General features: G+C 39.3%; 1 protein-coding gene across 2 annotated transcripts; it reads left to right on the top strand.

Annotated features, from left to right (window-relative positions):
- The first annotated feature begins 11,164 nt into the window (after window positions 1–11,164).
- LOC120732969 (C-type lectin domain family 4 member G-like) lies at window positions 11,165–15,966 on the top strand. Of its 2 annotated transcripts, none has more exons than XM_040030908.1 (6): window positions 11,165–11,630; window positions 13,758–13,850; window positions 13,990–14,295; window positions 14,594–14,748; window positions 14,954–15,072; window positions 15,336–15,966. In XM_040030908.1, exons 2-6 carry the CDS (start codon window positions 13,835–13,837, stop codon window positions 15,466–15,468), a joined length of 729 nt encoding a protein of 242 aa, XP_039886842.1. In that variant the 5' UTR covers window positions 11,165–11,630; window positions 13,758–13,834; the 3' UTR covers window positions 15,469–15,966. The 2 variants fall into 2 exon arrangements, with proteins under 2 accessions (XP_039886842.1, XP_039886841.1); XM_040030907.1 differs by having other exon boundaries at window positions 11,167–11,630; window positions 13,939–14,295.
- The last annotated feature ends 1,914 nt before the right edge of the window (window positions 15,967–17,880 follow it).

The raw sequence follows: 17,880 nt of genomic DNA, 5'->3' as shown, positions 1-17,880 counted from the left end.
TGGCAGACTAGGTTATAGGTTTCACATAAGATGCATGAACACCACTGGCTGCAATGTGTGAGTGTGTTTGCAGATGCGTGGGTGGAGGATATGCAACTCTGTGCTCAGCTATGTGTGACTATCTGCATTCCTTCTGACCACCACAAACCTACTGCCTCTCTTTGCGCTCTGTTGAAAAAACACTTTTTTGTTGCCTTGAATGCAGCTTTCACTTTTACTGAGCACTACAGTTAAAATTCAGACTGTCTTGCCCCTGTCTGTGTTGTCAGGGGCAAGTCCCTGCACCATCTTAATTGTGACTATATGTTTTGTTTTTATTTTTTCACTGGGGATCGCACTGCAAAGACTGAACTATAAGTCAGTTGAAACCAAGAATAACTTGCACCAGACTGATGGAAGAGAAAGGTGTGGGGAAGAAATAGAACAACTCATGATTTCAAGCAAATTGTTGATAGAAGTAGTGTACAGTCAGACAGCACTTCACATTGTAAATGGATATGACCCAATCCATACTACTAAAGCAGCCTGTTACGTCCCTCTGCAGCCTCTAATCTGCTCAGTGTGTTCAGCTGGTCCTAATTGGCCACACCTAGTCAGGTGTGGATAAAAGCATACCTGAGACAAACTTCCCAGGGAGCTCACTTGTCTTTGCCTTGGTGGCATCAGCCATTTTAGCCAACCTGGTTTTCCATTTTAAGATAAAACCCTCTTCTCACCCATACTCTGGTATTCGTCTCCTTTTTTATGTTGTGGCTTTGAGCTGGGTCGTAACAAGCCCAAGTGTTTCTCAAAGCAAAGAAATGAGATATTCTTTGATGGCCAAGCCAATCAGAATATTCGAGCTAGTAGATCTCATTTTTAGTAGAAGTAGATGTACATAAATCTTAGTGAAGAATACTGTATAGAAGAATACTGGGTGTATCTGTATGTACGTGTGTGTGTGTGTGTGTGTGTGTGTGTGTGTGTGTGTGTGTGTGTGTGTATAACTTGCACATATCTTTCATGTGTAAATGTACATTTGTTTGTGTTATTGTTTAAATACTTACACTATTGTGTATTTGGAAGATGGTGGGGTGGCTGTAGCTCAGGTGGCAGAGCAGGTCAGCCACTAATCAGAAGGTTGGTGGTTCGATCCCAGGCTGCCTCCTGGCTGCATGCCAAATATCCTTGGGCAAGATACTAACCCCATGTTTGCCTACTGGTGGTGGTCAGAGGGCCCGGTGGCGCCAGTGTCCGGCAGCCTCGCCTCTGTCAGTGCACCCCAGGGCAGCTGTGGCTACAATGTAGCTTGCCATCGCCAGTGTGTGAATGTGTGTGTGAATGGGTGAATGACTGAATGTAGTGTGAAGCGCTTTGGGGTCCTTAGGGACTAGAAAAGTGCTATACAAATGCAGGCCATTTACCATTTACCATATTTCACACACATGGAGAGATGCCGAACTGCCTTTCATTGTTCTTGTAACAGTGAAAATAAAGAGCTATTCTGTATACCTTTTCCAGATCCACTGCATACAACAATCCTGTATCCACAGAGGGTAAGATAAAGGATTCTGCTGCTACCAGAAAATCAGCATCCATGTACTTTTACCAATATGTGGGCTAGCTCATAATGATTCAGACACTTTTTATTTCCTATTAGTTTCATCAGGCAGTTACACATATTTTAAAGTGAAAATTGCCTAAAACAACTCAGAAAAGTTGGTTCTCAGTTACTGTTTGAATATAACATGGCATTATTAGGAAAACCCATTTGAATCACATTATTTAAACCACCATAGTCATGGCTCTGATATTAGTGTGACAGCAAGAATAAAACCTGGCTTATCTTATTTAGGCAATAAGTAACTAATGAGCTTAGTGATGACAATGTGGAAGCATGAAGTAACAGCCCAAGATCAAGTTAATAGTTGTACTGAGCACATGTGCTCCCTAGATGGGGCTGTTTGCATTTAAATATTTTTAGGCGACAGTCGGAAAACCACTGTGGCAATTCACCTCAGTTCATGTTAGTAAATACTAGTTTTGCAGTTTTAAAATACTAAGTATGGATTAGGTTACTTCAGATGACATATAGCGTCATAACTGTAACAACTTTGGTTTGGGGCTTGAAATATATGCATATTATAGTCTTGCTTCTGTTACTCATTTTACATCATAATTTGAGTGATGAATAAACAAACACTGATTTGAAAAAGTAAATATTCTGTTCTATGTTGAAATTATGCTGTAAAATACCTTACATGTTATCCATGTTGTCTTACATGTCACAATTAATGATAATTTTGCTACTTTTTTGTTATTACTCTTTTACTTCCAATATTTTTGGTCAGATGTGAGAGACAGATTTAAAAAGGGCCTAAACTGTATTAGAGGAAGTGAGTATTTACCCTCATGTTCCACATCACACAGCAAAAGGTTGGATGTTAAGAAAATTAAGGTATGAACAGTTTAGTAAAATGTGTTTTTCATGTTTTCAGAAACTGTTTTAATCCAAAAGAAGCATCTGTTCTTTCTATATTTTCTTCCTGATATGTCCTTGATCTAACACAGCTGATTTAAATGGCTAAATTACCTCCACGTGTCTTGAATTTCTCCAGAGGCAATGAACTAATCATTTGATTCAGGTGTGTCAACCCAGGGTGATATCTAAAACCTGCAGGACACCGGCCCTTGAAGCCTGGAGTGCGAGACCTCTGCATATGACCCCTTATGAGCAAGCGCTTTGGTGACAGTGGGAAGAAAAAAATCTTTTTTTTTCTAACAGGAAGAAACCTCTGGCGGAACCAGGCTCAGGGAGTGGCGGCCATCTGTTGTGACTGGTTGAGGGAAGGAAGACAATAAACAACTATAAATCTATTTAACAAAAAGCAAATAAACACTAGGCTTGGTAAAAACGTGCAGAAATTACATCTATACATTAACATTATATATAGATGTATATATAGCAGGACAACATTAAGTGCTTTAAATACCAACAGTGTAGTTCATGAACTCATAGGGAAGTAAAATCGCATGACAGTGTGATACAGAGTAATGGCATGCAATGACTTTTGCAGAAAGGAAAGGACACACACACACACACACACACACGCATTGACACAGAAATCTGCTTCCACTACTTTTACTACATGAAAACATACTGCTTTGTGTTTTGTTTATGCTGACAGCCTCCTGCAGCTTACTGCAATCTAAATGACGTCTTCCCTTTTTCTTCATTTATTCATGGCCGAAGAATTAGAAAATATCATTACTTGTATAGCTAAATAAATATCTACAATGCTGTCAAGAACAACTTACTATCAGATGAAAATTGGGAGCATTTTTGAGCTTTCTACCCAGACAATCCAGAACAGAGTGCACACAGCCAGTCTCTGGTCTCACGTGGCTGCCAGGAGGCCTGCAATGACTGCCCTACACCATCACGCTCATTTGCGCTGGTGTCAGCAACATGTGCACTGAAACCTGAACATGTTGATCAATGTTGTGTTGAGTGATGAGTCCAGATACGGCCTATGGCAGTTGGATCGCAGGTTTAAAACGTGGAAAAGACACGGAGAGCGCTATGCTGACTGCTATACCGATAGGGTAACAGCTTTTCTAATCTCCACCAAAAACAAGGCTTGTCATCACTGGATCTCAATCCACAGAAATACTGTTTTTGTATATTTCATTTATCCACCATCATACATCATACATACAAGCTAAGAAGAGGTCGTTATACTAACAAGAGGTATCAGCCTGGGCCAAAGTTCAGCACATGGTTAAAGTTTGTAATCCAGCCAGGGTGTAAATATCACTCAGCAGCCAGAGCTGAAGCAGGTAGCATCAACACATAAATCTACTCTACCCGGCTTAAATCACAAGAGCACCTCTGACCAAAAAGCTGTAGATTTTTCTTGTTTGCACAAATTAATCCAGAGTCACATTAATTGTGTTCACAGCTCCAACAAAATGAGGAAGAGGAGGGGGAGAAACACAATTAGGTTGAATTACAATTGGATGGAAGGCGAGGACAAGGAGAAGGAAGCTTAGGATGAGGAGGAAGAGAAGCAGCAGGAGCATCTTTAGGGATCCCTATGATGTCATTGAGGTTTGTTTCATTAATACGGTCCTCTCACAAAGAAATATGACTTGTTTTAGTTCACCTACTTCCTGTATTAAATAGTGATGTGCAAAATGTTGTGAAAAACCATGGAGCAGGCACGTATAGTGCATCTGCAGGTAAATGAACATCAAATCTCTAAGACAGACTGAAATCTGTATATTTATCACCCTTATGATAAAACCCACGTCAGCCATTGGTTTATTTTGAAGCCTCAACATTTGCTTTATTGCTGTTGCTATGTTGGGACCATATTAGGATGAGGGATCAGAATCTGGAGTCATGCACACTATTGTTTCATTTAGTGTGTATCCATAAGATTTGTACAGCAGATCCAAGTTGTGCCTTGAAAACAGGAAAGTCGTCTGCATAGAGGAGAACTGTAATAGCAGGCTTGTACAAAGTGAGGCTTTGTGCACTCGTTTTACTTCTGTCACCCTGTTTTGATGCAGATTTCACTTGAAATCAGGCAAGAACTGGACTTATTTTTTATAATGTGTTCTTGTGAATTGATTGTGTATCGCATATGTTTGATTTGACTTTCTGCATGACAACAGTCGTCCACTGGCCAAAAAAGTTTTCCAAATACCTCCACGTGATCAAGCCTGGATTTAGAAAAGAATAGCACAAAAAATCTGCACCTCCTGCTTCAGATGAAATTTGTGTTTCTGTGTTCAGAGGCAGCGGCGAGAGGGGAGACCTCAGCTCATCCAGCTGGAGAGCCTGACCAGGAGGAGTCGAACATTAACTCAGCTCTTCCAGGGCACCCTGCAGACTCGGCTACTGGCAACAGCAAGGGATGACGTGAACGCCAAACTGGAGTTCATCACAGGTCAACTGCAGGTACGCGAGTCAGACCTTCTGAGGAGGGTTTCACTTTTCTCTCTTCTTTATAATTGACTCTTTTCTCTCTCTTTCAGCTCCTTGTCTCAGAGTGGGAGGGGTTTGAAGTACAAAGGGAGGAGCTTGTCGTTTGGTTGGCTGATATGGATGTCCGCCTGAGTGAGGTTGACCAGCTGACAGGAAACACCAGTGAAAAACTGAAACAACTGCAGGTGTGGGCTTGTTTTGATATGACATATGTTTGATATGAAACATACGTCAGAGACATTGTCCTAAACTGGACTAACAAAGGACCATGAGTACAACATGAAACGTACATTACATGGCGTAAGGCTGAAGTTCATTGATCATTTTAATCATAAACTTGTTGAAATGTTTTTACTGAACATGCAAACATCTGCTGATGAAAATGTGTTGATTTATTGGTCTGTTATGAAGCTATTGCTATTTCTATTGTGTTTTATCACTTTCTGATGTTTTATTAATTAAACAATACATGTATTATTTGTTGTGTTATCTGTAGCTATAGTATTTATATATATTTATTTATAGTATAGCAAATATATTTAATTATTACTGTTTAAAACACTAATATGTGACATGTATTAGTAGTGATGTTGTGCTGAGGGTTAAAATGCCTTTTTGTCTTTTGGTAACTACAAAATGACAATAAACCATTAATATATGTCTATGCTGTGCTCGTATTTATTTTACCCTACTCAAATTCAATTTATGATGCATTTTATTTTGAAAGATTTAAAATGGTTTTTTAAAGAACCACTCAAAAAAGGTTCTTTAAAATGGTTCTTTTAAAGAACCATTTGAAGGACCTTTTTAAAAAGGTTCTTTGAAAAACCATTAAAGGTGCCCCAAAGAACCATTTCTTGATGGTTCTTTGGGGCACCTTTAAAGGTTCTTCAATGAACCACTGAAAGAAATGGTTCTTCAAAGAACCATTGTTTGAAAGGTTCTTTGTGGCACCAAAAAAGGTTCTTCTATGGCATCAGTCTAAAGAACCACTTTTGGTTCCAGTTGGTACCTTTATTTTTCTGAGTGTGGATCACCTGCTGAGAAAGAAAAAAGAAAACAAGCAGAAGAGAACAAGAGTAATAGAATAAACAACATCACAATGATATATGGGAATATGACAGTAAATACTAAATATTAAACATTATTGTGCAGCACATAAGATCAACAGAACACAGTGTGCTTTGAGGTAGGAGCCAAAAAGGGTGTAGTTTGTGGGTGTGATCACCTGTGTGTACACCTGTGAGCATGGACGCGCTTGTTTTTTTTTTTAAAAAAGGTTCCTTCATGTAATGATCTGCTAGAGGGTGTGGGGGGGCCACAGCCCCATCCTCCAGGGCATGAAGCAGGTATGGAGGAGATCAAAACTCCAGACATCCAGAGGCCCCCAGAACACAAGAGACCAAGGAAGACCAACAGAGGGGCAGCCGCGCCACTGTCCCAGAAAGAGCTGAGGAGAGTCCCAGATGAGGGCTCACTCAGCAGCCGCGGAGCAGAAGCCAGGGGGAGTTGCAGTGACGGGCCCGTGAGCTCCGCCGGCAGCCAGCCGTGCCTGAGTGACCGAGCCCCAGGCCGAGAGGCCGGGGGCACCCCACCTCCGAAGTGGCCCGAGCGAGCCCCAGGCTCCAGGCCCCGATAAGCGGCCGCCAAGGAGTGAGCCGGTGTGTACCTGGACGCCCATCCCCGGACACAAAGAACCACCAACGCACCGATGTCTGAGGGAGTCCGCCACTGGCAGGGGAAGTGGTGGTAGGTAGGCCCTCCAAACCTTGGAGGGCCTAAGATGTCCCCAGAGAGGTGGCGCCTGACACCCAACCTGACATATAGACACAGACATACAGGCACACACATATACAAACATCCATTCCCACCCTCATGCTCTCATATGCACTTACTCCACACTCAACCAACGTGGAGACAGACATAAAGAGACGCTGTACACACGATCACACTCCCCAAGCATACTCTACAAACCGGGTCTAGGTACCCTTGCCCCTGGAGGGGGGAACTGCACCCAGACCCAGGTGGTGTTACCCTTTTCCCTGCGGTGGGGGGAGGCAGACCGCCCCGACTCCGCAGCAGCAGGGAGGCCCCACACTCCAGACCGCAGTCGGACGGCCAACTCCTCCTCCTAGCCCCCCCGCTCCAGCAGGTCGCAGAGAATGGGGGTGAGAGAAGACTCCAATTACAAACATTTAATTGAATTCCTCTTCTAGATGGGACTTCAGGTGGCTCAAAAAACAATTCAACTTGCAAAAAACAACTGGAGAAGAAGAACAATGAGCTAAAGGCCACCAATAGACACCTAACTGAACAGAAGAGGGTGTGTAATGACAATATCATCAGGCAACAAGTTCAGATAAGGGATCTTCAGTCCGAACTAGACAGGGGTAAGTGAATTAAATAAACAAAGTTAAATTTTGCAATCTATGCTAGTAACATGATTCAGCGATGCCCTGGCCTCCATCTCCTCCAGCTCTTCTTTGGTCACACTATGGCATTCCCAAGCCAGACATAATCTGATATAATCTCTCCAGCTGCTCTACTCTGAGGTTTGCCCAATTAGCCAAGCTCCTCTAAGGCTGAGCCCAGTCGCCCTTCGGGAAAGCTAATTTCCACTGTGTTGTATTGTATTTTTGATCTCATTCTTTCAGTCATTACCCAAAGGTCATAACCATAAGTGAAGGCTGGGACATAAACGGACCAGTAAATCAAAAGCTTTGTCTTTATACTAAGCTCTGTCTTCAATACTACAGACCGATACAGTATCTGTATTACTGCAGACAAGGGTCTAATACATCTGTCAATTTCCCATTCAACTCTCCCCACCTGGTGAACGTACCCCAAAGTACTGAACAGAACAACATCATCTGCAAAAATCAAAGATGACATTCTGTGACCAATTCTGTCCATAAAAATTAAAAACTGAATGAGCAGCACTAGCAGAATCCAAGATCCATCGAGAATGATTGAATGATTGAATTATTGATGGAAGTGCGGACCAAGCTCCAGCAAAGGTAGTGTAAAAGTAGCTGAGAAGTGAAATCCCCCTAAAGATGCCCACTTGATCCAACTCCAGCTCTGCTCTTCACCCTTGTGTCCAGAACATGTGGACGAAGATTTGGTAATACGATTACAAAAACGACCTTCGCTTTTATGGTGCCCTGGTGCCACATGCACTTATGTAAATATATATATAGTATTTGTTTTTGACAAAGCATGGTTGTCAAAGAAGTCCGGCAACAAAACACCGTTCGGGTTCAGGTTGAGCAGGCCAACCCTCTTATCCACTTGGGAAACTCCAGCACATAGATGCTGAACAAGTATACCCACCCCTACTTGTTGCCTTTCACCAAGGGCAGCTCCAGAGTGGAACAGAGTTCAACCCCTCTCCAGAGACTGGTTCTAGATCCCCCAGTGTGTGTTATGGTGTGCTATACTATATCCAACTGCTATCACTTGGTCTCAAACACTAGTTCAGAGAACTTACATTCTATGTACCTAAAGCCAGTTTCAGCAATTTGGCATCAGACCACCAAGAATTCTGCCTTTTATTGTGTTTATTTCCTGTTTTTATGCTTGTCTTATTTACTCTGCACAGTGTCCTTGGGTGTTTTGAAAGGTTCTTTTAAATAAAATGTATTATTATTATTATTTTTATTATTATTATTAGTAGTAGTAGTAGTAGTAGTAGTATTATCATCATCATCTCTGCCCTGTTGGTAGTGTGTTCACAGGAAGGATTGGCCCATGTGGCTCATTCAGGCTGAGCCTTGCCAGGCTCCATGGCCGAGGGGCCAACTACCCAATGCTCACCAATGAGCCTCTTGCCCAGGCCTAGTTCCAGTATTAAGGCCCTGGTAACCCCTATCCAGGCAAGATGTTATGGTACATTGGTTTACCTTCAATAAGGGTCTTGAGAATTCCACTTAGTACACTTCATCTAGAACAAATTTTTCTTGGGACACTACAAGGGCAAATTGACCTCAAAAACATAGCTTCTTGGATCAATAGGGTGCATACTCCTCTCCACCACAATAAGGTAGTGATTTATGTAAATGTAGGGTCTACCTTACAATATAAAGCACCTTGAGACGACTGTTGTTGTGATTTGATGCTGTATAAATAAAAATGAATTGAAATGAACTGAATTAATTCAGATCCACAGGGGATAAACTGAAATGTCTCTTTCCACCAGTCTTTGAAAACTGGTGGAAAGGTTCAAATTCAGAAAGTAAGAGTGTAAATTTGCATTTTAAAAAGTAATCAGACATTCAAAGTGTTTTTCTGGCTCATTTATCATCCATGAGTAGCACATTGCAGTTTGATGTTAATATGGTGTTACACTGAAGAAAAAGTTCAGTGATCAGACCTTTACTGCAAGACTTTGAGTCACACAAAGGCAAAATTATCAAATTTTAAGTTGCAGTGTCCTATGCATCGCAGCAAAAAAACTTTTCTGGCACAACTTCACCTGCTTCCAAGGTGCATGGAGAAGATGAAAGAATTCACAAAGCAGGAACTCCAGCAACACTTGAGGGAAGATGAACAACTTTAATAATTGACCAACGCGTTTCGGCTTGACCCTGATGAAGGCCACAAGCCGAAACGCGTAGGTCAATTATTAAAGTTGGTCATCTTCCCTCAAGTGTTGCTGGAGTTTCTGCTTTGTGAGTGTCCTATGCATAACAATTTTAGCTGAACATGAACATTAAATGTGACATGATATTGATGACAAAATGCATTGTGTTCTATGGTGTTTTTCAGTGAAAGAATTGTGCCGCCCACTGCAGTGCAACCCTCTGCCTGTCCCACCAGTGATGCCTGTCCCCCCAATGCCTCCTGTCCCCCCAATGCCGCCTGTGCCACCAATGATGCCTTTCCCCCCAATGCAGCCTGTCCCACCAATAATGCCTTTCCCCCCAATGCCGCCTGTCCCACCAATGATGCCTGTGCCCCCCGAATGCTGCCTGTGCCACTAAATGGCCTGTATTTATATAGCGCTTTACTAGTCCCTAAGGACCCCAAAGCGCTTTACATATCCAGTCATCCACCCATTCACACACACATTCACACACTGTGTGAATGTGTGTGTGACCTGCTCCGTAATGGACCCCTGCTTTGTCAATTTCCGGGCCGGTCCTCTGATCTATATATAAACTGTTTTCATGAGCTCCACTGTTTCCTGTGGACTGTTTTTGTTTCTTATTCCGATTCATTGTCTGCGCCTGGGTCCACCCCTCTCGATCTCCACAGTCTCCCAGTGGTTCCCAGCCTCAATGTTTCCAGCTCTAGCATGTTTCCCAGTTTTTGGGGAATTCATTAACTTATAGCCTTCAGTTCCTTTTTGCTTGTGTATTATCTGCCTTCAGCCAAATAAACAGCATACTTTCAGTTAATCTTCACTTGTCTCCACATGTCTGCATTTGTTTCCTTACGCCATTAACATGCCACACAGTCAATTGCTTCCACTGAAAGAAACCTGTTGACGATGGGCAACCATATTAATGCACTGCAATGATAGTAGATATTTTTTAAAATACCCTCAATACAGGAAATGACATCATAAGGGAAGTAAGATTGCATGACATTGTGGTATAGAGTGTGTATACATATCTGGATGTTGGTTTCAGGGGAAAAAAAGAACCATCATGGGAATTTTAGTTCTATGTGGCTCGCATGCAGGAAAAATACAGCTTTATCTCATGGTGTTGACTCATAGAAAAAAAAACCCGTCAGCAATGAAGAATACAAATAGCTCCCCTTGTCTGTAACTTGCTAAATGTTTGCCAGTTAACTACAAGCCAATTAGCTCTGTGTCAACCACACAGAAGCTTAGACTCTTTATTATATACAGTGTGGATCAGTATTATTGGATTATGTGAAATTATCATCAGGAAAAATGTGAAGAACATTCATGTTCCATAAATAGGAGCCAAAGCTCTTAAATAGACCTGCTGTTCGAGGCAAATTTGGATCATGATTGTAGTAAGAGTAATTTACCAAGTTAATACTTCAACATAACTCAGATTTGCAAAAATTTATTTGGGAACACAATGCACCCTTGAACCTATTTACCTTACTAAGAAAGCTATTACACTATCTATATTACCATAGTCATAGAACTGGGATCTATGACAGCAAGATGGCTGTCACTCTGTCAATAAGTGTATGAGCAGAGCCAAAGATAGCTGTGAGGGAACATATAGAATATACAGTAGGCAATTTTAAATATTGATCCTTCTCTAGGAAGCTGATTATGTTGCAACAAATTCGGGAGAATTTACTAACATTTAAGTATATACTTTAATGTTAATTTTTATAAATGTTTGGCCTATAAAAGACGTTACTGAATAACTCCACAAGTTTGATTTTCCATTGGCTTTGTTGATGAGACTCGCAACAGAGAGGAGGTTCAGCGCCTGACCGAATGGTGTTCATCAAACAACCTGGTCCTTAACACCAGCAAGACCAAGGAGGTCATTGCAGACTACAGGATTGCTTGAATTCCATGCAGAACAGGTTGCCAATAAGTTCCTGGGCATTGACATCACAGCTGATCTGACCTTGGCTTTGAATACATTTCACCTGGTAAAGAAAGTCCAGCAAAGACTTTTTTTTCCTCAGGAAGGATAAAAGAGCTGGGATCCACTCTCAGGTAAATATTCACAAACTGAACGCCGCTCAAAAATGAGAAGTACAGCCATTCAGTGATAGCAATTACATTACACAAGGCAGACTATGGAATCTTAAAGTAAAATTGTGAAAAAGCATGCAGATGTTGTCTAAAAACCAGAAAGTACCACCATGGGATTGACTTCAGTTGGGTGAAGTCGCCCCCTCATGATTTTTAGAAAGAATGCAGGTTTGAAGAACTTCCTCATTATAGTTTTTCCTCAATCAATTCTCACAACAGAAAAGTCATTCTCATTACTCATCATGCAGTTCTCAAAACTTATTTTTCATAACACAGACGTATGTTATGAAAAATATGGCTCATGGCTGGTGAGTGGAGATTGCAATTATCCAAGTCCCGTTTTATGCCTTGACTGATGTGATAACTGTCATGAGTAATAGTGGGTAATGACCCTCGGGAACATGTCTACAACCTCACTATGAGTTATAATAACTCTCCATCAGTTGTTTTAGAACTGAAATAACCTCGAAACATCTTCACAGACCCAGATGAAGTCCAGTTTATCAAGCACTCAGGACTCTAGTTTGAGTTTAAAATCTATTGAATCCTTCAGTAAGTTTTTCCTGTGAGGATTTTTGCTAAGTTTAAGACTTAAAGTAAGGTTTAAGTGTGCGTTGAATAACAAGTTCGGATGAACATAAAACGTACAGTAAATATAACATAGATGATATTAGTACAAAGTATTATATAATTAAGTTCAATATTCCTATGCCTATACCACCTAATGCACCTCCTTTATTGTAGATTTTATTATGTAATTTTCTGCCGTTGGACATAATCTAAGCTGTATTCTACTGATTTAAAGGTTATGCATACCACAAGATATATAACGCATTTTAAAATAATTAACATAGTTCCTGCCTGTAAACACAAGTCTGGAACTGGGGTTTATTTTATACTACATCATGGTCAACAAAAAGCAACAAACACAAAAATCTGGTAGAAAATTGTTTAAGTTAAATGTATATGTACAACCCAAACACTGCAAAATAAGAAGTGTACAGTTATAGCAGTGCAATAATGTTAAACATGTCAAATAACTTCAAGACAGGATATGAACTCATAGGAAGTAAAACTGCATGACTGTGTGGTATAAGGTGTGTATAGATACTTTTTAAATTTGTAAATGTTATTTATTTATTTATTCATTAAGAAAAACATAATAGGTTATTTATGGTAACACAAAGACAAGGCAACATAAGAAAATAATTATGCAAGCACCGATAGGCCTTGCTCTATATTTTTAAAAAATGGGGAGATTTATCATAATTTCCTTTGTTTACAATTTTTTTTGTGGTTGATGACACAACCACTATAACTATACTATCTAAAGATCAGTGAATATAAAAAGGAGATGATTAATTTACCACAAGGAAATAAAAGGCTAAAGGAAACTAAAGGCAACAGCCACAATAAGAGATTCAGCTTACATGATGAAACAGTGCTTTCTCAGATCGTCAGTGTAAGAAGAATGGAAACTCAATATTCTGTCGCTTCAGCTCTTGATAGCAGAGAAACAACAAGAGCAAATCACAAGCCAGGTATCTCTTAAATTCTTTTATTCTTTTCATCTCTGGTATGATCATTATCATTTACATTTCTCTCTAAATTGATAGTTTACAAAAGTTTTGACAAAAGGCAAATTAATCTACTAATATAGTTGTAGCTTTTATTCTTAATTAATCTACTTTTGTGAACAATAACCACTGCAGAGAAATCTGGGTCCAGATATGTGCCATCTGCATTCAAAGGCAAAAAGATTTTCAGTGTGAGGGACATCCACATAAAAATGTTGTTATATGGTGTTTAAAAAATGAAGCTACATACTAGCATAATTACATTAAGAAATGACAATAAAAATAATTTAGTGTACAAAGTTGTATAAATGTAATGGAAGAATGTAGGGCTCCAGGCCCATAGCTAAGATGATGAAAAATATGCAATACAGCAATGTTAACAAAATGTACATGCAAGACAGTTGGATTCTATAATTAGATTTAAACATCATGAAAACACAGAGAAAACAAAAAATGTAACTTTCTTTATGCTGATGATACATTTTTGATGAAAGATGTGTGTGTGTTGTAGGAGGATCGACGATTTACAAGTTGGTTGGAATCAGTTTCGGCCTGCTATGTGTCATACAATCATCACTCAATGTCTATATGTGGCTACAAGTCGGTATGTATCAGCCCACATTTTACAAGTCACAGTAAAAACTAAACAAAAACAAACAAACGAACAAACCCACATCTGATTCACTTTGTAGATGAGAATTCCAACAAATCAAAAAACAGTTCAACTTGCAATTTTACCTCAGTGTCAGCTGATGACATCAGAGGAGTGCTTTTAGAGAGAGACCAACTTCTTCGAGAGAAAGAGCAGCTGAATCAATTTATAGATCAGCTGCTGCAGACTAAAGACAAACTGCTTGAAGAGAACAGTCAACTGAAGCAAGAGAACAGTCAACTGAATCGAGAGAACAGTCAATTGAATCAACATAAAGATCAGCTCATTCAAGAGAAAGACAAGCTGCTTGAAGAGAACAGTCAACTGAATCAAGATAAAAATCAGCTCCTTCAAGAGAAAAATAAACTGCTTGAAGAAAACAGCAGACTGAATCAAGGTAAAACAAAACTGATTCAAGAGTCAAGCCACTTGCATTAGAAATTGGAAAGACACGTACATGTGTAATGTCATCAAACAACACTTCAGTGAAAATTAGCTAAACTAAGCTAAAGTTAGAATTAGTAAGTAAAAGAAATAAATCAGAAAATTCAAACATTACTTATCTATTCCAGTACCTATGGCGATGGATGAATGTGATTGAAAATTCTGCACCAACTGAGCTATAAATGTTTTATTTGGTGATAAATGGGATGAAAATCGTTTCATAAAGATTCAGTCTTGTCGTGTTTATTTAGTGCTACCAAACCTTCCAAGATGTTCCCCGGGATGGAAAAGATTAAGGTCAAGCTGCTACCGCCTTTCCTCTATTAAATCCACCTGGGAGGATGCCAAACAAAACTGCGAGAGTCTTGGAGCTCATTTGGTGATTATCAGTGATGATGCAGAAAAGGTATTTAGATAAACTTTTTCCCCTATAAACTTAAAACGTTTAGCAGAATAAAGCCACTCTCGTTTGTATTGCAACAACAATAGTTATCATTTGATTTAGTCTCTGGTGTGTTCTGCACTCCCATGTTCTGAAATGTCTGAATTCTTTTATTGTCATCCTCCAACCAAAGCGAATAAAACATTAAAACCACTTTCCCTCAAAACAGGATTTTGTCAGGTCTTATGGACAGGCTGAACATTTTTGGATCGGCTTCAAATATGAGTGGAACTACATGAGCAGTATGTGGACATCGAAATGGGTGGATGGAAGCCAACTGTGTTATAAGTGAGGCCCTTTGAATCTTAAATCACCACATCGATCCTGTTATCTTACACTATAAAATGTCTGATTGCCCACTGAGGCAAGAGCTACACACCAAAGGACTCCTTTTTTGATTGTAGTTAGCTGGTTAAGAGCAGCAGAGAAGCAACGGTTATTAACCATTTAGCCTTAGTAGAGCCACTGCTGTTCTGCTATTTGTTAGGCGCATTTCAACCTCAACACTCCAAAGCCTCATGCACTGAAAACATATTTGTTTTTTCTTCTAGCAACTTCGGACAAACATCCTCATCCTCTACACCCTGGAGTTGTGCGTACCAAAGTGCAACTTGGTCCATTTGGGATACTGCTGAATGTAACAAAAACTACTACTGGATGTGTGAGAAGGAGTTAAACTTCTAGCTTGACTTTAGTAAATAGAAAAAAGCATCAAACAGCAAAACTGATTATTCCCACACACACACACGCATACACACTATTCTGAATCGCCCAAATATTGTAGTGCCCTGAAATAAGAGAGTAGAATTTATCTGTGATTTAACCATACACATACCAGATTCACATGTAAATACTTGATACCTGAATTCAGAGTTCTAACCTTGCCCACATGACAAAAGCGTGTGTCACTGAGTAGGATCTGATGAAGGACACTGTATACGTTAGTAATTGCAGTATTAAAGATCCAAAACACTCCCAGAATATTTAATTATCATTTAACCCATAAATCACTTGTACATGCAGCATGTTAGTAGATACATGTAAAATGTGTCTGTGCAGTTTATTTTAATTTTCTGTGTAATATGACAAAGCTGCTTTATTTCTTATGTACATCTGACACTGCTCGTTGTTGCCATTTTCTTTTATATTAGACTGCATTTTAAATAAAGTGATAATAAAGGACTTTGTATAATAGTTGTACTGACCATATGTGGCCACTTGACAAGGTTTTATTTCTGTGTTTTTAAGATCTAATAAGGGTGAACCTGTAGCCTGTCCCATTTTCTATATGCTTCATGATAGAAAAAGAAACCGAAACCCTTTAATTTTTTAAGTAAAGATTATACTTTTTCTTTCAGTGCTCAAAAATAAACAAATAACAATACATTGGATATTAAATGCAGTTTATTCCTTACTTTTCTGTGCTGTACTTTGGTTTGTAGATTGCATGATAAAACATCATATGCAATAATTCTCAAAGGTAATTCTGATATTTCAGTTGTTTAGTCTTTATGAGACAGATCTCTCCCTTTTTTCTTTTGTTTTTGCTGTTTTTTTCTTTTTCTCTATTTTCTCTGTCTCTGACAGCAAAATGTTATTAAAAAGCAAACTCACAACATTATGAATCCCCAGGAAAGTAAAGAGTGGATGATTCAAAGAATATATTGGTTCTTACTTCTAAGAAAAGTACGTTTTAATCCAGAAAGAGGAACAATTCTCTGGATTTTTTTTTCCTTCCTGGTTTTGTTACAGCTGTGGCCACACCTACACTATCAGCACCCTTTAAAGTAAAACTGCTACCAACGTCCTGGACTGTGAAGAAGGATTTTGGTTTATCTGGATAACTGCAGGGTTATTGTTGGTTTTTTTGTACAAAGAAGGTGGTTCACTTCTTACTGGGCTAAATTGCCATGGTAACATATGCAGCAGGTATGCCTATTAACAAATCAATTCTCCAAAAAATAATGTCATCACTTCTGGAAGATCCCTGGGGAATCTGCAGGGAGAGTAGGCGGGTCTAAACTCTTTGTTTTAAAGTCTTTTTTTTAAACAATTAAATGTATGAACCTAAAACAGGACATTTACACTTTCAGACCTCATGTCAAATTTGTATGTAGGCTGCCTATGTTTGAAATCTGTTTTTCTCTATTTTTATATTTAATCTTTTCTCTCAAAACCCAGTTAGCTATCATTAACTGTTTTATAAAATGACCTTCTAGGTCATCTTATAACATCATATATAACGCTACAAGAGCTTTGGGATCAAGAAAATCAATTAGCTGCCAAGGATGTCACACTCAATTCTGAGAACTAAACATGTATTTAATTATATTTCCCCCCCTCTTTCTTTTAACGATATTCTGGAGCTTGAAGCAAGTTGTAGAAAACATCCTATAAAAATAGTTGCCATGCTGTTCTTCAGCACATTTTGCTGCATGTTCTTTTACCAGGTTGTCAAATATTTTTTGATTACAGAGTGACTTTGATTCATCAGTGGCAGGAGTGACACAAACAGATAATACTCAGCCAAAGGTTCAGAATACGCCGATTTAGGGAAATTTGCTTTCTTAATACTTTTTTTTTGTTTTTGTTTTTGTTACCAAGTTACCACAGGAAGGAAACTATGACTGAGCTAAGCCAAAGATAGCTTGTGAGGGAAGAAATAAATTACATAACAAGTTTTGACCAAGTCTTCTCTAGAATGCTGCTTATGTTGCAACAAGTTCAGGAGAATCTCCCATTTAAGTTAATATTATATTATGTTATTTTTTAACATTAATTGCAATGTATGCTCATAATAAATTTTGTTAAACTCCTTTTAAAAGGATATAAGTATTAACCCCATAGTGTGAAGGGTTAACTAAGAGGGATAGAAAGAGTTGAGTGTAGAAGGTTTCAGACAGACACAGTTTCAGACAGGACAGGCTGCTTGGCCTTGGGTGTATAATAACAGGATGTTCTAATCAACAAGAAGTAGAGACGTCATTGTGTCAGTTAAAACTGAAATCAGCATGAAAATAAAACATTCCTGGTAACAACTGTAAGGTAGGGAGGAGCTTTCTCACACAGGGCAAGATCCCAGACTGGTGGTCAAAG

Source organism: Simochromis diagramma, unplaced genomic scaffold (assembly GCF_900408965.1).
Source record: "Simochromis diagramma unplaced genomic scaffold, fSimDia1.1 OVJJ01000361.1, whole genome shotgun sequence".
Classification (NCBI taxonomy): Eukaryota; Metazoa; Chordata; class Actinopteri; order Cichliformes; family Cichlidae; genus Simochromis; species Simochromis diagramma.
Note: the sequence above shows the minus strand (reverse complement) of the source record. Positions and strands in the feature narration are given on the sequence as shown.

Coding starts and splice junctions, on each gene's coding strand:
- LOC120732969 (XM_040030907.1), top strand. Junction 14,296..14,593: donor AAACAGCAGACTGAATCAAG/GTAAAACAAAAC, acceptor GTGTTTATTTAG/TGCTACCAAACCTTCCAAGA. Junction 15,073..15,335: donor GGAAGCCAACTGTGTTATAA/GTGAGGCCCTTT, acceptor TTTTTCTTCTAG/CAACTTCGGACAAACATCCT.